Below are 25,455 nucleotides of genomic sequence, written 5' to 3'. Positions count from 1 at the left end.
TAACTTTACCCTTTCTAGTTTCACTTCTTTTTGTTTTGCCAAAAAAAGGGGTTCCGTGTCAGATCGCTTGTCAGCAATCGGGCTCATGTTCGAGACGTTCAATATGCTATGGGGGAATGAACTTCTGGTCCCTCGGGGGTGGGCAGGAACACTCCTTTTTCCGCCTTCCTTGGCAAGTTTTTTACAACGTGTTTATAGTTTATCAATTTACCCGTTCATTACGTGTAATAATGGAATTATAATTCATCACGGATGGTGGGCATGGCATAGCGTTGCTTTCGCAGGAAATCCTAAACAGACGGTCAGGTCGCATTATAATTCCAAGCAGGTATTTAGGGAGCTGAATGCATAGAACTGCCATTAGCCAAATTCAACAGTATGCTAATCATTTGACCTGCAATGGCTACTAAAGAGCCTCGGAATTGGAAAACGCTGTCGTGTTCGAGCGACTGGCGATGACATTAAACTTCAGATAAAGAAGAAAATGCGCTTTACGGTCGATGGTTATTTCCGTCGGCATTAGGCAGCCACCCTTCGGTGCAAAGGTCCGGCAGAAAAAAAATCCATTTCGTTGGGCAGTTCGCTCGGAGAAATCGATTTAAATTCAAATCCTGCGCCCTTCCAAAACCGTGCGCTGAAAAGTGGCTCAGCAAACAACCGCCGTCCACCGACAACGGTCAGCCTAAATCGAATTTGAAGGGTTGATTTACGTTGTGATTGATTCGAAGCCAATTTCCAGTAAGTGGCCCTACCGCTGGCGATAAGGAGCTTGGCCAGCGGGCGTAGGGCGTGTGTCGATATTTGCTGCCCTTCCGGATGGCCGCCCGGGGTCGGCATTTACCATACGCTGGTGGACAATGACCGTGTCACCGGTTCTTGGGCCGATTTTTCCGGAACCGGACGCCGGGTGTTGGAATCGCCCGAAAACATAAATCAAACGCAATCGGCTTCTAGCTGGAGGGTGCCGGCATGTGAGAGCGAGAGAACGAATGTCTCCATTTTAAGGAAATGAACGATGCCTCGTTCTCGCAGAACCAGCCTGGGGCTATTAAGGGAAACGCACCGGACAACCTTGACCAGCCATTTGCCTAGCAGGAAAACACTGGCGTTGGTGTGATTTAGGAGCGTATAAATTGGGACGACAGCTTGCGTTGACATAACCCCAAAACATGGGGCTTGAGGCTTTTCCCGAACAATAACGATACTTGTAAATCGGAACGGAATTGGCGTGACTTTGGTGTCCCTTAGAAATGCCACCAACACAAGCATGGAATTAAATCGATGAAGGGGAAAAACAGTGCTACTCACCAGGCGAAGAGGATTTGCTGCGCGTAGTCTGTTGCGGGTGCCTTCGAAGGTGCATCTCGTTGGCCGCCATTGCACCAAAGCGAAGATCGCGCTCGTGAAGCGTTCCGTCTGGCCCTATCGAGCCCTCAGTCACGTCCTGCTCGCGATGGGCAGGTCGCGTCTCTTTTCTTCTTCCTTCATCCAGCTCCACGTCCGGCTCGGAGTCCGAAAGCGCCACTCGAAATGGCCTAAGGGCGGATCCGTCATGGGGCTGATCGCGAAAAAGCTCCAGTTCAGCGCGACCCGCCACGAAGGGCAACTGATGAAGGTGATGCTGTGATGGCGATCCCTGAGCCTTGGAATGATCTCGACCGTCGCGATCGTTTTTCGCTCGCGCGTTCAGATGTTGCTCGCGCTCCGCGGAATCCCTTTGATGTTGTCTTTGATGTGACGGCAGTGCGGCTACCGTGCTGGACGTTGCTGAGCTGCCACCGGTGTGATATAGATGTGGTTGATGGGAGACGGTCGCCGAAGATCGATGCGGCAGGACCTGATCGATGGCTGGTGATGGCAGCGTGCTTGGGCGGTAGTAGGTCGAGGGTGGCGAAGCTCGGAAAGGTGGTGACAGTTGGGGGCGGTGTAGCGAGGGAGATTGCGTACGCCGGTGTTTGGAGGGTTTGCCGTCTTCGTCCTCATCTCTGTCGTCCATCTCGATGTCGGATTCGTCGCGTTCCTTCTTGATCAGTTGTTGGGGCTCGTGTTGCGATAATGAGCCGACGGTTGTCGGGATCATCGATGGCAGGCTGTAAGTGGCTGTGGCGGCGGCCACGGAAGGGCCACTACTCGTCAGACCCACTAGTGGGTTTAGTCCTAGCGAGAAGGGTGCTGGTGACGACCCGGAAGGTATGGACTCAAGCATGGAGCGCTTCAGCAGTCCGAGTGGTCCAGAATTGTCCGCATTCAGCAGACTCAATCCAGCCGGACTCTGCATCATCATCTCTCGGAGACTCATCAGGCTAGTTGGGTTCAGGTACAGCGGCTGCTGGTGCGGAGAAGCATGCAAACCCATCGCAGACGCCGGTGGCAAGGACATGTTGAGTGGTGGAGGCGCTGCCGTGGGCATCGGAGATCCTGCCACTGTCGGAACTGCCGGAGGTTGACCGGGACTCATCGCAATCGGATGATGCCATTGGGCTTCGTTGCTGAGCCAAACTTTACCTGTTGAAGCAGAGCGAGCAAGAAAGAGAGAGAGAAAGAATGTAGTGGAAAATCAATACACCTCTCGTAAACCTGTCTAATCGATAGCGCCCTTCGCAGCATCAACGACGCAGGGCAAACGTCAAGCCGTCGAAACCCTTCTGCTTGTGTCGTCGGCCACGTGGCCTTTTCCGGCGATGGAAAAACACTCCAGCCATGTCGGCCTTGCCTGTTCGCTGGGGCTGTTAATTCGTTTTCCTCTCACTCGCAGTTCATTAATAACATTCGCCCTAGTTCGTGTCTGGTGTTCGTCTACGACGGAACCGTTCCTTATCCGCCGATCGATACCGGAACGGCTCGATAGCGTGTTTGTCCTTCAACTTCCTTTACTAGCTTGTGTGAGCGAATTCTCCACACTATCGAGGGTTTCCTTTAGAGCATCGGTTTAATTAGCATTCGCTTGAATCGAAACCGATGACGTGGGGCTTTTCCCCAGAATATTTGTCGGTGAAGCAAAAAGCCTCCTAGCGAACGAGCCGCAATTTGGGCATTCGACGTCAAAGACACCTTCTTTTGCCAGCTTCAATTAAAGAGTTTTCCTTCGAACGGCTGAGGTGGGCGAGAATTAAAGCGACGCGTCTAATGGCTGTGCGTGTCTAGCAAGTTTTTCCTACTTCAAGCAGGCGTCTCCTTCTTCACCACCACGATAGTGTGTAGACGGATTTCGAGATTCAAGCACACATACCAGCTTGCACACCCACGCCTGTGCATTCTTTTGTCAAACAAGGCTATTCTCTTTCGGGGGAAAAATAATACGTCCCCGCTCAGGACGGCTAGCTACGGGAATAGTTGTGCGTGTGTGTCTGTGTGTGTGGTTCGTGTGAATGGAAAACTATGGCTCCATTGCGTCTCCTTCCACGCGCTGCAGGACAATGAAAGGTGGGAATGAAATGGCGCTACAATGTCGGCGAGAGGAGTCGAGAAATTTGCACAGCTTCCTCAGACGACGACACAAATGAGCGAGAATGCAAGGTTAGTGCAGACGGAGCTATCCTGGCTTTGGTCGTCATCGTTACGGCCACGGTGACAGGACATCAAGGGAGTCGGATCGGTAAGACGTTACGCAGCTACTCAGAAGCCGTTGATGGCGACGTAGAAGAACACTTGAGCGAAAGGACGCACGTGGGACGAGAGAAAATTAGTCTATCGCGCAAAATTGATGAGGTCGTTGACTTTGTGGACGGCGCGCGGTGTGGAAATTTTGCATCCTTGCAACGTGAGCGTTGCTGCGTGGAACAGGTGCAGCAAGAGAGTCGGTTTCATTATCGTTACAGTTTAATGGCCGCGTCTGTTTCCAAGTGACAGCTTAGACTCAATCCGGAGGCAATTAGCGATTGTATTCCTGGTGTTTATAACGGATGGTGGAAGATGAAAAAAAAAAACCATGAGTGCACATAATCAATTTAATTAAAAGAATTCTCTGTGACGAAGAGGTCCTTTTAATGAAAATTGATTTTTCGACCCAGCAAGGGACGAAAAGAATGGCCTCCTTATCGCCGATCCGTCCAACATCGGGGAGCGAAACTTTGGGTGATTACAGAATTTCATTAGCAACGAAGCCGAAGCCGGCGTCCTGCCATTGTTGGAGAACCTTATCGTCCTGACGCAGCCCCGGCATTGTGTTTTTACAATGGAAATGTAAAGTTTCCTATTTAAACTACACCTACCTACCGGACGCGCGCACAACCATCACAGCCCGCCCACATGTACTCGGCGCATTCGTGCGATTATGTACAGGATCGTCTCCTACACACACACACACACACACACACGTGTATACCGGCCACGCCAACGACGGTTCCGACCGTGATAACAATAAAAGCGGACCTCGTTCGTCTTTCCATCTTTGTCCTCCCGGGGGTACGGCCAGCCCGTTTTCCCACTCGCCCATCGGCCCTTCGCTCTTTGTCTAGCACCCGCAATTGGGTGGTGCTGTCGCGTTCTGCTCGTTATTGCTTTTGAAATGGAAAACTACGTTGTGACATGCGCGCCATCCATTGGTCGGATCGATAAAAGCCGCCGGTGGGTGAGCCCAGGGGCAGCCAGTGGGTGGTGGGCCGAGAAATCCTGCAACGGCGCGAAGGGCGCGAGCACATTTGAATGTCGGCAGCACTTGGTGCGAGCACGTGGAAAGGGCCTTGCCGTTGTCGCTTTGTCTCTTTCCCCTTCACCCAAGCGAAGGGTTTTTACGTGTTTAACCCGATTAGCCGCGTCGCTGCGGAAAAAGCATCCCTTTTTTATAGGGGTGCACGGGACGGCGCTTGCCCTTGTGTGCGCGTGGCTCTGGGTTATGTAAATCTCTGCACATAAGCGTCGAGCAGAGCGGATATTCAAATTGGATGAGCTCCCCTGGTCGGGAAAACCGCCACACACGCACGTGTACCTGTGTGGTGGTGGTGAATCCTTCGCTCGAAGGTGTATGTGTGCGTCGGTCGGACGGGGAATCAAAATCGGATTGGTGAAAATTTTCAAGCCAATCACAAAGTGCTTTCAGGCTCCGCTACGGGTAACGAGGGCGCGAGTGTGCTCGGGCGCCTTTTTATGATAAAATATGAAATTTTATATTCTATGTGTTTCGTGGCCTGCTCGCTGGCCACGGACTCGGTAAGGATCCCGTATGGCTGGGAAAGCGAGCAAAGAGCGAGCTGGGATGGGAAAATGGAGCTTGCAACTTGACCGCAGACCGGAGCGTACGTGTGTTCGAAGGGATGGCGCTCGGATGGAGACGAGGGCTTCTCGCACGTTTCATCCTGCCCCACCGGGGGTGGAAAAGTTTTTCCATTCCGCCATCTTTTGACTAGCGCGTCCTGCGGAGAGCCCGCACGGGAGCGTTACTTTGGGGCCGACGGAGGTATGGATGATTTTTATTATTATTTTATACATTATATAAGCCCGCATACATAAAAGAGTAGAAAATGGAAAATTTCATTTGGTCCATTTTTCTTTTGCCTTCGCTTTCCCTGTGGGTCTGCTCTCTCGTTCCTTTGCTCCCTCTCTCTTTCTTTCTGTCACACACACACACACACACATACCCTCGCTGCTTTCTCTCACACCGTGCGGGATCCATTCTGCGGGTCGCTCGTGTTTGGCGTTTTGGACGCCGTCGTTCGTTAGCCTTCGCCCGCCCGTCGGTATGCTCTTCCGGTTCCGGTGAAAAATGTAGCATTTTCCGTCCTCACCGTCCGGAACAGTGTGTACCGTGTGTCCTGTTTGCTATTCGAGTCGCCGTTGTTTGGTCGCCCGGCGTCGTTGTTTGCACGCCGTTGTTTAGAACCTTCTCCTGCATCCTTCGCGTCGTTCCGAGCGCAATCTCGTCGCAACGGGAGCCAGGTTGGGGGAATTTTCAAACAAAATCAAATCAATCAACTGTGCGCCCGGACTTGGGCGGGCTAACGTTCGCTGTCATATCAACGAGCTTCCTAGCGGCGATGGGGGTTTTTCCGCGTCCTTCCGCAGTTCGGAGGCGAAGCAAACAGGACGAGTCACCGGACGAATAGCCACCATTGTTTCGTGCTTTATTTGCCCAAAATGAAAGTATCAATATTTGATTTTCTAATTTCAATATTTGAACGTTTCATATTTTATAGCGTGCGATTGAAGCACGAAATGAGGAGAAGGAGGTTGATCCATAATTTCTTTTTCTTTTTCGCCAAGAATAGAGGAAAACCGTCGGCCGATTGCAAACGAATAGGCACAAAAAACTCAATTCGATCGACACATACGATGACATTCAGGCTGTCGTCCCAAACACACCAAGGACCTTCTGAGGACCTCGGTTTGCCAAAAGCCCCATGTGGAAGGAATGCGAAAGGGAAAATGTGGGATTCGATACCGAATGTCCGTAATTATCTACGGGTTGCTGAGCGTCAAAAATCGTTGCCATCGAACAATTGTCGAATCCCGAATAATAGTCCTTCCTGCGAAGGACACACCCGCGGCACATATCCGAGCCCACGTCACCGAAAGGGAAAAGGGATTGAAATTTCAATCTTTCAACCCGCACACACACACACTGGCAGGCCGCCTAATCAAACTTCGGTGACGATGAAACATCTTGCGCAGATTTCCGTTCCGACTTAGGCGTCCTTCTTTGCACCCTTACAATCTCCCACCCTTCCAGGCTTGGCTGCGGGTTGTAAAAAACGACCACATCGTAGTAAAGGTAAAAAAAAACTCAATTTCATACGAGCCGTGATTGGGTCAGTTCTGATTGTTGTTGTTCGATTCCAAAGGGCACACCTTCAAGACGGCGACCCTCGGAACCTGCTTCACCAGAAAGGATCGTCGTCCTGGAGTCCCAATGCCCAATGTAGGATCGAGCAAAACCCCTAACGTAACGCCGGGTGAAAGGACTCGGGATTGTATATAATTCTAGCCTTTCTTTCGATTGTGCAATGCGTCCTAAAGGGCCTAAAAGGATACGGTCGTGTTTCGTTTTTTTATTCTTTCAGTGCCCCAAGCCTCGCATTCATGGTTCTGACGGTGAATTCAAATCTTCAACATTATATCTTTTCTTCCCAAGTTAAGCTGACAAACTGTACATACCATCTGATGCTACATGCGATGTTATTCTTTTTTAAACCGAAACCAACGAAATTCGATTTCACTTTCCGATGGATTGCGTTTTTGGCGTTCCTTACTCCGAGGTCTTACGATCGAAAGTGATTGCTTGGTAGTGCGCATGAAAAGGAAACGCGCGTGCGCCCGCCAACGAAAAGGATCCTCCTCCGTCGGCGCTCGCTTTTGTTTGACGAAAGGATCGTACAAGGATTGTGCCAAACCCTTTCGGTTTGCGAAGCGTGACAAAGCCCGCCAGCCCTTGTCGGCAGGCATTGGGTCCAGGAGAGAAAGCAAGAGAGAGAAAGAGAGAGAGAGGACTAGAAGGTGCGAGTGAGCCATCGACCGGTGGCAGGATCAAAAGCCAGCAGGCATCCGTGGGTACGCAGCCGCATCCGATGGCTTCGATCAACCGACCACAAGCGCGAAGGATCAAATTGCCCCCGTGGCAGGAATCGTAACCGAACGACGGATATGACAAACTCGTGCCGAAGGATTGTGTAATTTATGATGCAGCCACTTCCTTCAGGTGGGTTTCCCTGTCGGCTGCGGATCTCGGAGATCGAACGGGTTCCGATCGTTTAGAAAAGGGTCGAACCTCGAAGGGGCTTTTCTTGCCTTTTCCTTTCTTTGGCGCGCTTTTCGGCATACAGGCGCGTGCGTAAGGAGCACGCGCCAGCGTAGCACGCGACAAATGACGTCCGAGCTTGGAAAAAAGGGTTACGCATCGAACGTGTGGTGTGGCTTTTCCTAGCGCGAAACCTACGCGTTGATTAGCGATTCAGTCCGGTGTCCCTCGAAACCGCGCCGTTTGTGGCCGGAGTTTTAATTGGCCGTATCGGAGTAGCGTACGGATGGCGAATCGGAGAATCGAAACGGAGCGGAAGAGAGTCGAAACTCGGACCTGATCCGGTTGCAATAAATTAAATAAATTTATAACTGAGCGCGCTTCTGCGCAACCATCGAACGCGCAACAGCTCAACCACGACGAATGGCTTGCTAACGCTAAACAACAGTACATGTCATAAAATGACAAGACTCGCTTAACGCAAGTGGCGCATCGCTGCGTCATTGTTTGGAGGCTTTTCAGCGCGAATTTTGCAAACAGCAAGCCTTATCACAGGGAAAGCGCCGGCGAAGCAAGGCTGCACTGAGTCGAGGCCTCTTTTCCGCACGTGGCATTTGGAAAGAATTGTGCTCATAAACCGGCAAGCAACGGTGACTTTTCGATATCCCACTTACGGCGATTAGGATGGTTCGGGCGGCTCGATCTGAAAACGATTGCCTGACATAAATTAGCAAACTTTAGCGAGAACCCGCGCCAATAAACCCTGTTGCCTATGGGCCGCACGTTTTAATGTACCTTGCTGGGTATTCATGAAGCTTTTCTCGCGCCAGAGGATGGTGAGTTCATCGAGGCTTCAAACAATTGTATAACCGATACGACATGTGTTTGCCCGCTGGAAGCGCTTGAGACGGCACCCATTATCGTTTAATGAACGTGTTTCGAACTGTCTCACAAAACCGCGCTGTGGAGCAAACGCTTGTCAAGCACCGAGTGGAGTAATCTGATTTAATGCCAGCATAATCTCGCTTTAATGTGACGTGTGAGATTTCGGAACGACATCGTTACGTTATGGGTCGGTTTTTTGTGGTTATCAGCCTTGTGTAAAACGCCATGAATACCGCACGAGCATGATGGAAGCATTTTCCGAATCTTAGCCCGATAGCACTAACATCCGGTGATGTGCTCGGTGGAAGTAAATTTGTGGATTAAAAGAGCATTTATTGGCTTGAATGACGGCTGATATGAGCGCGGTAGCAGCTGTTTGAAATTGATTTTAAATTTGATTCCTTCCCACATGTGCTCGCATATTAAATCACCCATCATGCAAGTGAGCAGTAGCAGCAGAAATTGAGTTTGCAGTCCATTTGGTTGGCCTGCGAATCGTGTTACGTCGGTCAGGTTGCCCTTGCGTGCAGCGGCAGTGGCTTCACAATCGCACTAAATCATTTCATCGGCGAAGAGTCCTTGCACCGATGCGTTCCATTCAAAGGAATGCAGCTCGATTGCGCCCAAACACTCACCCTGCGAGCACTCAATCGAATTTGACACAAAACGACCATGAAATCTCTCGTCGAACAAGCGGATAAAGACCGGCACCGTGTAGCGGGGGCCCTGATGGAAAAGCGTTGGAAAATAGCGAAACATATCGTGGCAGCACACCAACTGGCGGGTTGGGTTGAATGAGGCCGATATTACATAAAACATTTAGCCGAATGGTATTGTGCGTCGTACCTTCCTATTTTTTCTCTCTCGTTCATGGAAAAAATACGCACAAAGCGCGTGCACGACGAAGGCAGGAAACTTTTTCCCCACAAACCGAAACGAACCGGGACCCTTCGAAATTGCGCCAGAAACGGCCAGCCAGCAGTGGTGCCAGATGAACCGATCGAACCGATTCGGGCCGGGGATGTGTGTGTTTTAAGGGTTGCGGAAAGCGATAAATTTTACAGTAGAAAAAAATGAATTCGAAACAAAAATCGCTTGCCAACCCGCAGGACGTGGCTCGCGGATGGTTAACGATTTCTGTCGTGTTCCTTCGCCAAACGGGTCTTGTACATAGTCTCCCGGTGGTACGCAGCTAGCCGTTGCCTACGATTGGGATGTTGTGTGTTTTTCCCCGTTTTAAAAAGTTACGCTGCGTCCTGCTCAAGCACACGAGCTGGCGGGATTCGTCACATTCGCCTGGAAGGGCTGCATACCTTTAGAACCGTTAGAATACATATACATGTTTTTGGGTAGCATGACAACATCACGGCACCGGCGACGAACAAGGGAAAAAAAGCACATGCACAGTAAAGAAACGGGAAAGCGAACGTAAGAGCAAAAAAGTAAATTAAATTATCCGTCAGATTTAGATAAAATCATCAAAGCGAGGAAGCAAAGGCAGCATGCTGCATCACGCTCAGGGCGCGGGCTGCGAATGCACGCACAATGGGGGGAAACGCACAGAAGGGAAAATGCATTTTCATCCCTTCGCGTCTCGCGTGGCACGACGTCGATGGTCTTCTAATTTTTAGCTGCCGTCGATGGTCGGGACTACCGAAATCGAAAGGCGTGCCAACCAGGCGTAAGGCAAATAACTCTCTCTTTCTATTTACCCAGCCCCGGGCCGATAGCTGATGGCGTTCTAATGGAACTGCATCCCGTTAGAATGCACCGGGCGTCCTTTGCCGATGCGTCCGGATCGGATATCGATCTCTCCCGTACCCGTTCGTTGGCGCGCGATTTCCGATGCACGCTGCACATATGGTGGATTTTTTTCCCGGCTTTGTTTTGTTTCACTTCCCGCCTCAGAATCCCGCTTCCGGAAGCAGAGGCTACGCGAAGCTGCATTTACAGTTGGCTCGATTTGCAAAGCTAATGCACCGTCGTGCGCATCCGTATGGTGGCGTTTGGAGGAAATGCGTGCACGGATGCAAAAAAGGCCGTCTGGCGGGCTCGTAGAACCCGTTACGCGTCTCAAAAGCAAGTGTTGCTGTAAATTGTAACGATTACACCCGTGTATTGTTGGTGACAAACCAGAAGGATCAGGAGGATGTTCTCAGCACTCGCTGCTTTCCCACGAATTGTAAAGAAATTGAGCAAATACCCAGCCATTCATTCAGTCCGGGCGTTGTGTCACCGCTGTCCTTCGTTTGAAGGTGCATTGCTTTGAGGATGCAGTTTTTTTGCCCCATTCCCAGCCATAGAGAAAGTGCTCGGTGAATGTTTTTAAATTCCAACCTAAAATAGCCGCCACAAAAAGAGATTCCTCGATGCGCATCGAAGGGACAACGTCCGTTTCGCTGCGTCCAACGATCGGGATTACCTGACTTTGAATTTCAAGTATGTTGCGAAGCTCGAGCACAAAGAAAGCGACCCTTCGAAAAAGAACTTATCCTTATTTCTTAATGATATTCGCAGGCTCACTGGTCATCTGTGCCGATACAAGGAAATGGGACCGAAGTCCTACCTGGGTCGTCCTTTTGCCCAATCGTCACACGGTGATGAACGTTCGAGCGTTTCCGGCGTTGTGACAAATGGCTTCAAAGCGGACAAATCAACCCGCAAACGATTCGCCTTCTCCGTTTGTGGGCCATCTCAACGGATTATCACCCCGTCCTGGGGCGAGCCGGTCAGTTTTCGCAGGTTTTCGCTTTCAGTGCCATTTGCATTCATTTAATAGTTAATTATGCAACTGAGCGGCTATTCGGTTTCGGTTTGCCAACCACCCGGCCAGGCGCCCACCGTAGCCCAGGTCAGGTTAGCTCGAGGGGTTGCGTTCGCGTGAATGTTTTATAATTATGACTAAAAAGCCAAGCGCGAGAGCCACACGGAGGAGCAGGGGAAATATAAAATACGATCACGCAGCAATAACTTAACGATGAAACATGTTTGTTTTGTCGTATTTGTGCGCCCCACGTATCGCTGACTTTGTGCAACACCGGCGTAATCCACGGCAGCAGCCCTTTCGCAGCTTGGATCTTCGGTCCGCGAAGTACAGCTGCTCGGCAGCGGCAGGTTGCTCGTTAAATTAAAACGCAGATAAACTAAAAGTTAATCACATTTGAATATTACATTGTTTCGTTTCGTTAGAAGGCGACATTTGCATTCCGGAGCCGCACCGTCACGACTGGAGGCACGATATTTTCCGCCTCCAACTGGAACTAAACGCCGTCGTTAGTTCCAGTGACGCCGGCTCGACAACTAGGCCAACACGCGCTTTTCCCAAGTTCTAGTGGCCATCCATAAGCCGTTGTGGATCTCGCAGAGGTGGTCGCGGAAACAAAAATATAAACCGCGGAACCGCACCATCATCATCGTCATCATCTGCATCGTCGGGGCTTCCGGAGCCACTTGTGGGGTTGGCCGGAAAAGTCGTAACCGAAACTCCAAGCACCCAGACGGGTGCTGCTATCTTAAAATTAAAATCAAATTAGATAACCGTTGAACGACCTCGCGCTATTCATTTGAATGCTTATCCGAACGATTTCGGTGCCGCTTGTTCTGCCAGCTGGTCGGCGAGGGGATGAAGCGAGTGGGAGATGATGGGAGGGCATTTTTCCTCCCTTCGGAGCCACATTTCTCTCGACGATATATTTACGTTCGCTTGTCTGCGTCGTTAAATGCGGTTAACTCGGTTGCGTTTTCCCATTTCGGTTGGCGATTTCGTTATGCAGCTTAAGCTTTTCTTTCACCCCCTCCGTTTTCCAACCCCTCTATCTCAACCACCCACCGTTGCGCTATTAATCAGTGCCCAGCCTGGTACGGATTATGCTTTCCACCTTGCTCCGCACGCGCTCGCAGATAGAGCTTCCTCATTTCCATATGATTAATAAATGAGGCGGTTTTTCCAAGGCCCCCTTACGCGTGCGCTTATCAAGCAGTTAGCTTGAAAGCTCCCGGTTTTGGAGTCTTCACCCAGGAGCCCCAAACAGTGCAAATGTTCATCTTGCGCCAACTGCAGAAAAGGCTATCTGCCGTGGGTCTGCAGGCTTGTTGTCGCATGAAAAATGTATCAGTTCGCGCATCGCAGCCCATCCGTCGTTCGGATCTGGTCGCTGACCACCGGAGAAGGTTGATGATCGGTGGTGGCCTACGAAGGCTCGACATTGCGCAACCACCCCCTCTCCTGGGGACGAGGACAGAGGTATGGCCGCCTCCAGGCGGGGGGAACAACACGAAACACGAAAAAGTTAAATTTTCCCGGTCACTGAGCCGGTGCTTTTCCGAGCGAGAGGCGCAAATGTTATTCAAAATAGGATGTAACAACACAATCAACAACCTGCGTGTCTCGACCTCGCCAAGGGGGGCAATCAATTACGACACCTTGCGAACTGCTGCTGTCTCGTCGGTGCTACTCTGAGGCTCGAAATCCTCCACCGAGCCCAATTTGCCAATGCAGATAAGACCAAAACCAGCCAGCTGCCGGTCGATCGCTCGTTCGCGCATGCGCCGTGTTTATTTTAATTATTTTGTCAGCGAACAACGCGCGCAGGTTTAATTGCGATCGAGCTGCCGGTTTTGGCCCCATTCGTAATGGGAATCATTTATCAAAAACCTCCAAAACCCTGTCCCCATTAGGCCACCACAGTCGCATCGTCGAGTGAGGGTTATCTTCACTATCGCCAAAGTGCGACCGACTCTAATGGCCGGAATCGAAGCAGGCTGAACTGCCGCTTTTGCTGCTTAGCAGCTTAATTATCTTATGCAAATCTAGGCCCCGGCCGAACGTGCGGTTAGAGCGGTACTGTTTCGGAAGCGTATCATAATTTCCTTCGCATTGGCCCTTCCGATGCTACGACGGAGTCATTTTTCATGTCATTTACCTACGCCGCACGCAAAAGAGGAGGATTGAATCGTTGCTTGTGCGAACGGGTTCCGGGCCCAACCCGTGCCCTGGTGGCGCACAATGAATAAGTAATTAAACATTAAGCAGCATTAAACAGGCGCGCTCATAAATATTATGATTTTCATAAAAATTTCCTGCCCCTCTTTGGCTTGCTCGTGCGCTTCCTCCTTGCAGCTGGAGCGTCTTCGTTCTTACATCCAGCGAAAATGACAAGGCTACCAGAAGTATGATGTTCCGTGGCCGCTTTTCCAAATTTTATGGTAATTTCCTATCGAGCACTGGCATGTTTCCCCCCCCCGCTCCTTCCTCCCGTTTCGCTATTTATCCCTCGCCCCCAGGCGCTGCTTCGATGTCTTCATCCGGCCAGGTTTCCAACGGCTCAAGCATAAATAGCGGCTACGCGGGGTTAGATTATTATAAACGAATTATTGAGCTGGACATGCGCGCTCATTTGCGGTAGATGAAGACCGGGTAAAAGAGGTGGAGGCTTACATTAGCCTGATCGGGCGGAATTCGGCCACAAATCCGCGCACCGCAGGTCGATATATCTGTTTTAATTTGAAGCCCAACCAACCCGACACCTGGCTAATGATGATTCACGTGCACCGTTCTGGGTCTGGTATCCGTTAGCCATTAAATTGGAACGAAATATGTGCTTTGAAGGTGGGCTTTAATCACTTTATCATCCGAAAGGGGAGCCAGCTAGTTGAGTCATTTTATCCCCATCGAGGGCAAAGGCTTTCGTGCGTTTGCTTTAGCTACATGTCATGACAGTGTTTAGAAGAGGGCGCCCTCCATTTAGCATAATTTATGCGGAAAACTCGAGCATCCGATCTGATACCACGAAGAGCGAACCGAGGGTCAGGGGTTACCGTGTTCAATGGGGAGGGTGGGTGTGAAAAACAACGGACGGAAACTGTCGTATCGTGGGGATGGAGTTGAGACATGCGCTGGATCGGAGGTTCATGTGCATGTCGCTGAATTTATGATGTGATTCCACGCGGTACGCAGGTGAGAATGTGTGTTTTAATGCCTTAATCATGTCATGATTTGCCCCGATTTGTTCTACCTACAGTCAGCTCCGCAAAGGGATGCATTCTCTTCACATATTCAGTTCTCAGGCGATTTAGTTGAATGAAGGAAAAGGACAAAAAACGCTCTTTCTTAATGCTTACGACGTAGAAACGCGCACTGAGAATCGGTTCCTTTATTTCGATACACTCAACGCATACTTCAGCGCATCTCGCCCGCGAGGCTCATTCATAACCAGTGAAGCCGTAGTAATCGTTTCGAGAAAACTCAATTCATTAATAATTCTTCCAAGCAATATACATCCCAATATCCTTTGTTCATCTTCGAGCGTAAGATTGCATTGCATTGCATTTCCATACCCGTCCGGATCGGATCATGTTTTAGGAAACACTCGGTCTCTCGATTCTTTGGTTTAAAATAACGGATATTTTTTACCTTTTATATGGCGTGAACTTTTCCCATGCAATACCGCGTAATATGACAGTGGTTATGATGGGTGGAAAGGATCGGGCACGCTATGAGGACCAAGTTTTCGTGGACGAGGTTCTCACACACGTCAATTTGCCTCTCGAATTTCGAAGCGTAGAAGAGAGAAAAAAAAAACGGGAATAAGAAACGCACACAAAACGCAACAGCAATGCATGATTAATCCCCTTTTTGCGTACCACGTCGGGATAGGCACGTAAAGACAAGGGATATGTTCGATTCAGAACCGTTTTTCTCACAAAACTCCAAATTCCGATAAAACCTACAAAAAAGCGAACAAACGGAATGTGCATCCCTAGGCTCGGCTGCATCCTTTGTCGACCGGGCTATGTTTCACCCCTGGTGGAAAGATTTTTCTACCGTTTGGTGCAAAATGAAACTCAAAAAGTGAACGTACATTAACTCGTTGCTGGTACTGCAGCGATTTTTGATCTCTCATGCACGCTGCAACCCTCCAGCGGCGTTTGCGCTTGAATGCACATTCAACATTTTCAAAAAACGGCTAAATTTCCCAAAAAATCCCACCATCGGCTAACGAGCTGCATTCTGCAGAACCGTTACATTGGCGTAAAAAAAAACAGTTTTAGATGGAAAGAGAGAAGCAAGGAGTACCGGCGTGTTATATCGAGGCGTGGAACTGGTGCCAATATGCCGCTAGCCAACAACTTGAGGTTTGTTTGGAAAAGTCTCATGATTTTTCATACTCTTCAACCCTCTTCCAAGGCAGGTCGGACGCGGTTGTGTGTGACGGCATTTTGAAACGAAATAAATGTAAAAAAACGCACTCGGATCCAAATAGGTACATAAAACTATTGCGCCATAAATACGCGACACTGAGTGTGCGCGTTGAGGCGCTCGTTGCTCGTATCCCGGATGCGTAACGGCAATGAGTTGGAAAAAGGTGCGTTAATGTGGTGTGCGCACTCAAGACGCTTCATTTTCCCGCAAAAAAGCTGTACTATGAGGCCACCAGAAAAACCGTTGCTACCTTTACACTATCACGGTGTGGATTGCGCGCGTCCCTAGCGAGGGCTCGATGCGTCCGCGCGTGAGACCGAGGTGCTATAAAAGTTTATTTTGGGCGTTATAGCGTTGATTTTTCGTTCTGAAACGCGAGCCGTGTCGTTTGACTTGCAGATCGCGGTGCGGGAACGGGCAATGAAAAGTAGGTAATCCGTCCATTTTTAAATAGTCCTAAGAGCGAATAAACCCTTTTTTATGCTCTCCCAGCTGGGCCGGGAATCTTGAGCGCGGCCATTTGGCTGCCGAAAAAACACCAAAACGAACATAAAACGGTACGACCGATGATCATTAACATAACAACAAATTATTTGAATAAAAAGATTATTAAAATGACATAAAAACAAGCGTCTGCAAACCACGGGCACCACGGACTCGGACGAAAGTGTTTTGGAATTTGAATAAGCCCTGCGAATCCGACCGTGGCCCCAGCACCGGTGGGCCGTGTGGCGAAAGCTCGCGGGGGGTTTGCCTCCGCAGGAGCTTGTAATGACGTTTAATGTCTTAATCGTAAAATAAAGAGTGTAATTGTGGCGGGCCATCACCATCATCACACGGTTGCGCACCTAGTAGGCTGAGAAATGGCGGCGAAAAACGCGGGATGCATGCGTCTGGAGCTTCCGTGGAGTAGCGCCCAAAAGCACCCGGTGAAATGTGAGCATGGGGGATGAAAATAAATACACACGTTCTCGCCACCCGGTTGCAGAATAAATTGTTCGTGGTCAAAAAGTTTTACGATTATTTAAATTTCAAGTTTCCATTTGTCGACGCCGGCGCGCTCCGAACGGCGCCCAAACACGGATGAGCCCCGGATGAAGCGCTGTAAGGCGTTTAATAGTCCTCGCTCGGCCGTCGCGAGCACGGACCGGCCGCGACGAGCAATAAGCGAAATTTAAAGCTCGTAAAAAATTAACAAAGTTCATGCGGCGCCTTTTCTTGCGCAGGTTGCAGCAACCGGGAGGAACGAACCTTCTTTCGCCGGCGAGCGAGTGTAAAATCACTCATCCACATCCGGCACCGGAACATGTCCGCCATAATTAGTGGCTACACGGAGATAAAACCCGCGCTGCGAACCGGCTAGATCGAGCGCTACGGTACGGTGAACTGCATCGGGTTGATTTTTGGTGAATCAGTCTGCAGAATGCAGCTCATTTGCACCTGTCTTTTTCCGCGAGACATCAGCAATACATGGGAGTTGTGTTCGCGATAAGCCCCAGGACCGAGCTTGTACGCATTCTGAAACATTCCAGGAGCACGTGCTGGAGGTGTGTGTTTGTGTGTGCTTTTTTTCCAGTCATCCATCGGCAGGGAAATATTTTATGACTTCCCTTTCACGTCGGACAGCGTCTGTTACTTAAGAAAAACTTCAGCAAAGACGCTATCGCTTACCGAACGCACGCACCATTTTCCAGCGTGTATCATGCAACGGAAAAACAGCCCCGGAATGATGTAACCGCATTAAAAAGCAGACACACACATACACACACAGTCACGACTCGTGCTCGAAGCTCGCGGAGGCTCGATATTAAATAAATGCACGCACCAACGCATAACATTTGAAAAACACCAACTGCATGGCGCGTTACGAAAAGCTGTGTTTGTGGTTAATCGGGCACCCAACCACCCCCTATCCTCCTTTCCCCTGTGGGCTGTGTGTTTCGTTTAAAAGTAAATCGTTTTCGGTCCGATCACCTTCCACTATCACCTTCATTTCGCAGGTGCACGCGTTGAAGGATTGAAAAACGCTGTCACTTCGACCGCCCGGCGATGTCCATCGAGCGGTGGATAAGGCGTATTAAAATAATGAAATGGCTATGGAAAACTGAAAAGCCCGTAAAACAGTGCACGACGGTCAAGGAGAGAGAGAGGGAGTGTGTGTGTGTGTGTATGAGGTACCACGCCACGAAGCGAGAAGTGAAGGTTTTATCATAAAATTATTACGAGCCATTTCCGTTCGACCCGTGGCGTGGCGTAGCACGATAGTGCCGGTGCGTATCGCGTGGTCTCTTGCGCAGTGATCTTGGCCGTGGTCTCAACAGCGCACTTGGCGCGTCACAGCTCGTAATTTCCTCTAATACAAATATTCAAATCAAGCACCGGGTATGTAAAGCATGTTTCCGCGTCCCGGGCGTGCCGTCCTTTCGATTTCCACGTGGCTCTTCCATCGGATGCCCGTGGACCCTTCGCCGGTAAGGGGCCGATGTTGGTTAGGTTGCGGTTGGATAAGCGGCGAAATAAACAAAAATACGAGCGCGAGTTGGAGTGGTGCGCCGGCGCGGAAACGCGATGCGCGATTATTGCAATGTGCAGCCACAGGAAATTTGCATGAGCGCATCAATTCAAATGAGATACCGCTGCTATCATGTTTTGGGACGGCACCGTGCGGCGCAAGGGCCACTGGGGCTGCCGTAGGTAATTTATGATGGATGATGACGGCAGTTCGCGCCACACCAGACACGCAGCAATGCCGATCCGCTGTAAAATGCAAATTACATCGAGCACCGAGCCAACGGGGGCGAGCGAGCGAGCGAGCGAGCGATCGAGTCAGTGTTTAATTTGAAAGCTCGTAAAAAAATTATCCCTGATCATAAGCCTCGTAATCCTCGTTGGGGTCTGGGGCTTGGGGTCTGCTGTAATGACCTTATTGCGGCGTAATTGTGGGCCCAGCCAGTGGCCCCTTTGGCTTCTCTCAACCCGCCCGAGGGATGAGCTTAATGCAACATGACAAGTGCGCAAAAAGTCTCTCTCAGGGCAAGGAGAACGCTTCTCGAGGCCTTTCCTTTGACCGCCGTTTCTGCCCATTTCCCGAATCTGTTTCAATGTGTGCGCCGGGTGAATTTGCTTATCTCGGTCACGAATGGTTACCACAGCCCAGGGCCCGGGGCCGAGACCCGACTGACAAATATGACGTGCTTATTCAAAATACGATACGCACTAATTATTTCGTAAAGTTTTTTAATATGTATGATGCACCTTAATGCGTACCAATGGCGAGCCATGGAGCCTGCGTTTCCTTGGGCAGTGTGGTTTTTCGCAATCGCACAATTTGACCGTTGGTTGTAGATTTTTATGAACGTGAGCTCCTCGGGCGAATGTAGACAGGAGCGTGCTTTTCATTGTTTGTGTAAAGCGTGTTCGAGTCCGTGCTTAAGCGCTTTGGCCAGTTGATACCACGCCTCAGGGGCTGGGAGTACGTTACATGACATTTGTCGGTTTTTGGAACGTTTCTAACCAGGCGGGCTTCTGCATTCGTTTGTGTTTACTTTCTTTTGTTGCTGTGACGCGTTCAGAGAGGTCTATCAGGAGGATTTTTATGCAAAAATTTGTTCTACGTATAAACGCTACTAACAAGTTTTGATCGATCGGTTAAACATTTCACGAGCGCAGCTTTTAAACTGCCACCACAAACGATGCAATCTATCGAACGAATGCACACCGCACTAAAGAGTGCAATTGTGCCGGTAGATCCAAAGGAGAATGGAAAACGGGATGGCCTAATTGAACGGCAATCGATCGCATTTCGTGAGCTCAACTTTGCCCATGCAAAGAAGAGCCCACCGACGAGTAGCTTTTTCCCCGATCGATCGCAACCCGTTCTGACCTCCAGCGAGGGTTCCTCGCTTATGCGCCTGTTGGCGTTTCTTCCCTAGAACGACCGGCAAAGAGGCGGCCTCACAAACGCTACAAAGAAGTGGCGCTTAGAAAAAGCTTCGAAGAACGCGGATCAGGATGCAAGCGAAGGAGAAGGAAAAATGAGCACAATCATCTTAATATTGAAATGAAAACAAATTAATTAATCATAGCTGCTTTTCAGCACAGTCACGAATCAATTTATATGAAAAAGGGGTTCATTTGGTTGCCCGATGCTTTCGCTCAGGGCTGGGCCACAGCGTATTCGAACCAGGCCACGGTTGTTCCTGCCCATTTCAAGAGCCGACAAAGGTGACGTTTATCACGGAAGGAAAAGAAAAATTTGCATCTACACTCTACCGAAATGATGCGAATAACTCATCGATTCCAAGGCGGTTCTTTAGCATTGCGCTGAATGCAGGAATAAAATGTCTCGCATCCTAAGTGTGCTCTATCCAAACGTGGTAATACTTTCAGTTTAACGCCTTCGAGTTTTTGCTCAAAATCGATGGTAAATAGCATCGAAGGTGATCAGAACAAAACATCATTTAGGCTTCTAGCTTAAAAAGAGACCTTTGAGAAGGAAAAAAGCTGAGAAACTAATTAAAACTTGTTCTCATTTCCAATTTGAAGCTTATACGGTAATTCTTCATTATTCACCCTCAAAGATGGAGTGAGTAAGCGAGCGAGTCTGAAAAATTTCCCGTGTTTATTTTTTGCCTCATTTTCGCCCACTTTGTTCCTGTTCATCTTTTCTTCCTGGTGCAGGCCAACAAACCATACAAGGCCGGCTTTTGGGCAATCCATTGCCGTGCATCGTTGCCGGCTTTAAGTCCCTTTCAATGATGCTCGTTGGGAACTCCTAATCTGACTGATTCAGGTGGCGTAAATGAAGGAGGTGGCGGGGGCTCTGGTGCATCGAAACTGTGCTCGAGCTTCATTCATAACGCGTGCATTCGTGGTGATATTTGCGAATGACCACGGTTGGAATAATTGTTTCGTGCATGCTAATGGTTGTATTTGAATAAACGAGCGTGAGGGTTCCCACAAGTTTCACCTTCATGAGTGAGCGAAGGTCGCAATTACATCGGAAATTGGACACCCTGATGGTCGGCTCATTTTGTGATCTTTATCAAATTTAAATCCTTTCATTCGGCACAGTTACCCAGTATAAACAGCACTTACATCGACAATGAAGTTTTTCTTCGCATTAACGCTGCACGATAATCGAAATCAATATCCTTTAATTCTAATATTTCGCTCGAAAAACGGTGCTTCGATCGACGATCATTAAGGGCGATGTTTTGCGTGCAATGTTTGATCAATTAATTATTCGACAAGCACCGACCGTCGATGAACACTAGCAAACTAATTACAATACCGTTTGGACTCAATTATCGGACTACCACACGTGGCCAACGAATCCGAGATGTTCGGGTACGTGTTCATTTCGAGACCGTGGATTGTATTCTTCTTGACGATAACGAAACGCGTTGGAGAAGGGCGCAAGATTAGAAGACCGAAAATTTGATGAGATTTGCTTAATTATCGCACCGGCGGAAGGCAGTTCCTTTCACCTGTGGGGCCGCGAACCGAAGGAAATTAATCAAATGAAGACATCAAACCGGGTGCATGGGTGTTCGCCGGAGCCGCCCCATGACATCCCTTGTCCACTGGCATCATCCTGGAGGAAGAACCAACCAGCCAGCCTAGGCTAGGGCAGCTGAAATATTAATCAAAATTTCAATTCAAAACCTGCTAGACAAAGGCCCCTCCCGAGAGGGCCAAAAGGCGACGCCATGAGCGACGCCAAATAGAGCTTAATTATTCATTCGATCGACGCGGAACATGCGGCTAGCTTTTTGGTCAAAACAAACCGCCGAAACCTTTGTGCCTGGTAATTAGAACGCTTTAATTACTTCTGACCTAAATTTGCGTTACCGCAACGTGTGGTGTTCACTCAAATGATTAGGCTACGCGCGGCTTAGTAAAGGAAAAGTCGCGGCCTCTTCGAAATCAGCGCCAGAATTTGAAGAATTTTATTCCGTTGTCACGAGCGAGCTTGCTTTCCTGCGGTCTTGATGTTTTTTTTTCGTATCTTCATAAACCAAAATCCATTCAACCAGCCAAAGAAAGATGTTGCATCGAACCGGCGGTAGTTTTTTTCTCCACAATCATCAACCTTCCAACCGGCGCGATTGCTTTCTTATGCGCATTCGAATGACGGATTCGATTGGAGCAAGCTTCAGCGATCAAGGCTCAAGCCGCTAGAGCTTGCGAGTAAATCCCTTCCGTTGCATCCTTCACAGGACCGGTCAAAAATGGGCGGAATGATCAAAGGGATTCCCGCCCCAAAGAAGCCGGCAGAAGCGCTCGCGATCAGAACGAGAGCTCGCATGTGTGAACGGAAGAAACGCGAGTCTAATTATTGCACATGTTGGCTTCCGAAAACGGTGTGACCGATTTCTGCTACCGGATTGATCGCTCGGTTGGGCCCTTGTGCATGACAATCCTTGCAGGGCTGCATCTCATAACATCATTTCTCGTTTGATCCGATGAATTGTTAAAAAGTGGTCACCGCGCGCCACGGCGGAAGGTGTTTTTGTTCTTTCACCCAAAAGCTCCCGAATGCCGACCGCTATTGTTCCTTTGAGTGCGTTTCTTTCTTCCTTACGTGAGCGTTTCGATTGTATGTGGATTTTTTTTTGCGCCAAACCGAGATGTGTTTCCTACGGCAGTCGCTCGTTCTGCGGGATCTTATTTATACGTAAATGTTTTGATTGATTACATTAGCGAGCGCGGCTTCGGGACATCTTGCATGGAACGTCCTTTCGTTCGCCTTTCGTCCTTTGAGCCAGCGCCGTACCGCCAAAAGAACCGTAAGTCGGCGTCGGATTAGACGCAAAAAGATGGCTACCGTGCAGAGTCGAAAAGCTGGCCAAAAAGATTAAAAACAAATCAAACTGACGACCGATTTGATGGCGGCGCTCATGCTCCTGGTCGCGGAATTTGTGTGTAGCATTCTGCTTTTTTTCGAATGGAATCAAACGGACAAGAAATGGTCAACCGATCGAGCTGTAACATCGGCTGGGCTTCGAAACTGAAGTGAACTGGATGACATTGAGCCAAGCGAAGAAGCGAACGGCAACAGACATTCAAACACGCTCGTTTCCTGCGCAAATAATGGCATGCTGCCGGGCCCTATAATTACTATTCAAATCACAATATTTAAATTTGATTTCCGCTCGCCCCACTCGTGCAGGTGCCGTCTCTCATTTTGAGTCTTCCAGAACCCAGCAAATTGCGGTACGCACTGCCGATGGCATGAGATTCGGTCATCAAATTAAGCCACGGTTTAATCCGTCACATCGAGCCAGGCCTCATCTCAACAGGGACCCGTAGTCAGCCAAATGACAACTCAAACTTGCCGTTCTGGTATGCGTGTAGGCTATGCCCGAGGGTCGCCGCCTCGGTGGCTTAGAATAAAGCCCCGTATGCGTCAGGGTTACAATTATAAACACATTACGCGCGTACTCGGCGCGATGGTCGGCAGAGAAGCCTCGAGAAAGGACATACTTATTAGGCGCCGAAGCGTTGGTGTCGGAGCGCTTCTCGAAAAATATCCAAATAGCCCAACCACAGAAGAAAGCCAGACTTGGTCACTGGCGACCTTAATATTTCTCTCACGATCAGCAGCAAAAAAGGGCGCTCTATGCCGCGGGAGATGAACGACGTTTTGTTGTACCATTTACACTCCATCCCGGCCCGTTGGCGCTTCATCAGCATTTGCCGGGTCAACTCATCAACTGCGAACTTCGTGTTGTTTTGATTATTCAAATTAAGCTGCGCGATTAGCCCTCCTTCGAGGCGGCGTCTTCTGCCGAGCCTCTCGTCGCGATCTCTGATGTCGAGAACACATTTGAATGAGCATTTGTGCCGTCATTATACACTGCTCTGATGACGATAATCATCATTACGTTGCGTCCCCTTTCCTGGCTCGTGGCCAATCTACGCGAGAGCAAAGTAAATCATAACAACCGCCTGCAGTTGCTCATCAACCGATGCGATTTGAATCGTGGCTTGCGAACGTACCGGATTGGGCCTGTGTGACTTAGTCGCTGATCGGGGCCAGTATCAGCGACTTATGAAAATTAAACTTTTGCCTAGTGAAGCTCTCGGAATAATTATGCTAATAGTGAGGGGCACCCGCGCTAGCCCGCGCGCAATGGTGTCATTTATTATATTCAAATTGGAGCGCAAACATTCATTCATTTACTTTTAGTGCAGGAATTGTGCGCTGGGGACACAATGTTTTCACATAAACACAAAACATAACCATTCCGAGCGGCAACCTGGCACGCCGGTCACACGCAGTTCTCTTTAATTTCTCATTATTTTAATACACTCCGGAGCCAGCGTCGCACTGGCGTTAGAAACTGACCTCCATAATCGGATGCATCGTCGTCGGAGTCATCGCAAGTGCGTGCGCCGTTCCCAGCCCATCGCAGAACCGTGGTGGATGCGATGGCTTTCCTCAGCCAGCAAACAGCAGAAGTAGCGATTGTATTAGACGTGAAGGCCCGCAAAGGAAACGCTCCCTCGTCAATAGAGTGCGCTTCCCTCGGCGTTACTCTACCACCGACCCAACGGGGCTGGGAACCTGGGCCCGGTTCTCAGGGTTCCGAAAACAAAAATTAAGATAAACTGTTTTTTAAATTTATCTCCAACCCCCATCGAGTGAAACCTCGGGGGTGTACTCATCGCGATACTCATCTCAGCGTCGCACGGAACGGGTATTAACATTTTTTCGACATTTCTCGACGTTCCCCACTCCGGGATGGGGACGAGAATATTGGCTTGCGGAGTGGCACGAAAAGCGCTCGAAAAACATGATCACGCGTTGCGCACTTGCACATCGATCGTGGCCCGTGATTAGGGTAGATTGGATTTGAAAACAATAGTTCGCGGTCACGTCGAACAGGCGCCACAAGTGGGCCATTCCAGCTCTTGCACGACATGCACGGCGATGTGAGCCTGAGGTGCGTTATGCAAAATGTGACACCATTGAGAAACGTGCTCATATCCGGTCAGAAAGCATGCCCATGCTGTATTGTCACCTACGACCCGTTTCATTGAAGGAGAAATTCATGAATGAAAACCGCTAAACGAGCCTGCGGCGGATCGGTTTTACGCGCTCGTTTGATCGCCCCGGGCGCCGTGCGAAAGCGCTAAATTGCTGTGCACACATAACCTTCAAACGCATCATAGTGGCAGGATGGAAATACCCGCTGGTCGCCATGAATGGTCGGGACGAACGGGAAATGCACAAAACTTGTTCTCCCTTGCGAGCCGCGTCCGTGAGGAGAATCGATTCCCGAAACCAGTAACGCCGGGCTCGGCACAGACAAACGCTGAACTATAGCCCGGCGCTGATGCAGGGTAATAAATTTGGCGTTTTGATTAGAAAACTTCATTTCGAAGAACGGTTACACGATTCTCTGGCGTGTTCTGCTCCGGGAGGTGGTTACACTCATAAGCGCATAATTATAGGTCGCGCGAAAAAGCAAACCCAAACGATCCCATGCGACGGGTGGCCGAACCAGGCGAAAAAGAGAAAGAAAAAGAAAAGAGAGAGAGAGAGAGAGGGACAATGAGGGCTGAAACAAAAATCAAAACCAACCACGAAGATCATTCACCGGGGGGTTCGTTTCCTAAAATTCGTTTCCGTACGCCAGGCGTTGAAGTCTTTCGTCGCGTTTACCAGCCGCCGGATCGACGGATCGAAACG

The 25,455-nt window shown here is 49.6% G+C and overlaps 1 protein-coding gene across 1 annotated transcript in view; it reads right to left on the bottom strand.

Moving 5' to 3' along the window:
- Positions 1–1,300: 1,300 nt before the first annotated feature.
- The window catches only part of LOC128727706 (mastermind-like domain-containing protein 1), a 40,696-nt gene continuing 16,541 nt past the window's right edge, over positions 1,301–25,455 (bottom strand). Inside the window, exon 3 of the mRNA XM_053821645.1 lies at positions 1,301–2,505. Within this exon, the coding sequence (XP_053677620.1) occupies positions 1,301–2,505 (1,205 nt within the window). The remainder of the gene's footprint in view (positions 2,506–25,455) is intronic.

The sequence above is a fragment of the Anopheles nili genome, chromosome 3 (assembly GCF_943737925.1).
Source record: "Anopheles nili chromosome 3, idAnoNiliSN_F5_01, whole genome shotgun sequence".
Classification (NCBI taxonomy): domain Eukaryota; kingdom Metazoa; phylum Arthropoda; class Insecta; order Diptera; family Culicidae; genus Anopheles; species Anopheles nili.
The sequence above is the reverse complement of the archived record's forward strand: the minus strand, read 5'-3'. Positions and strand labels throughout refer to the sequence as shown.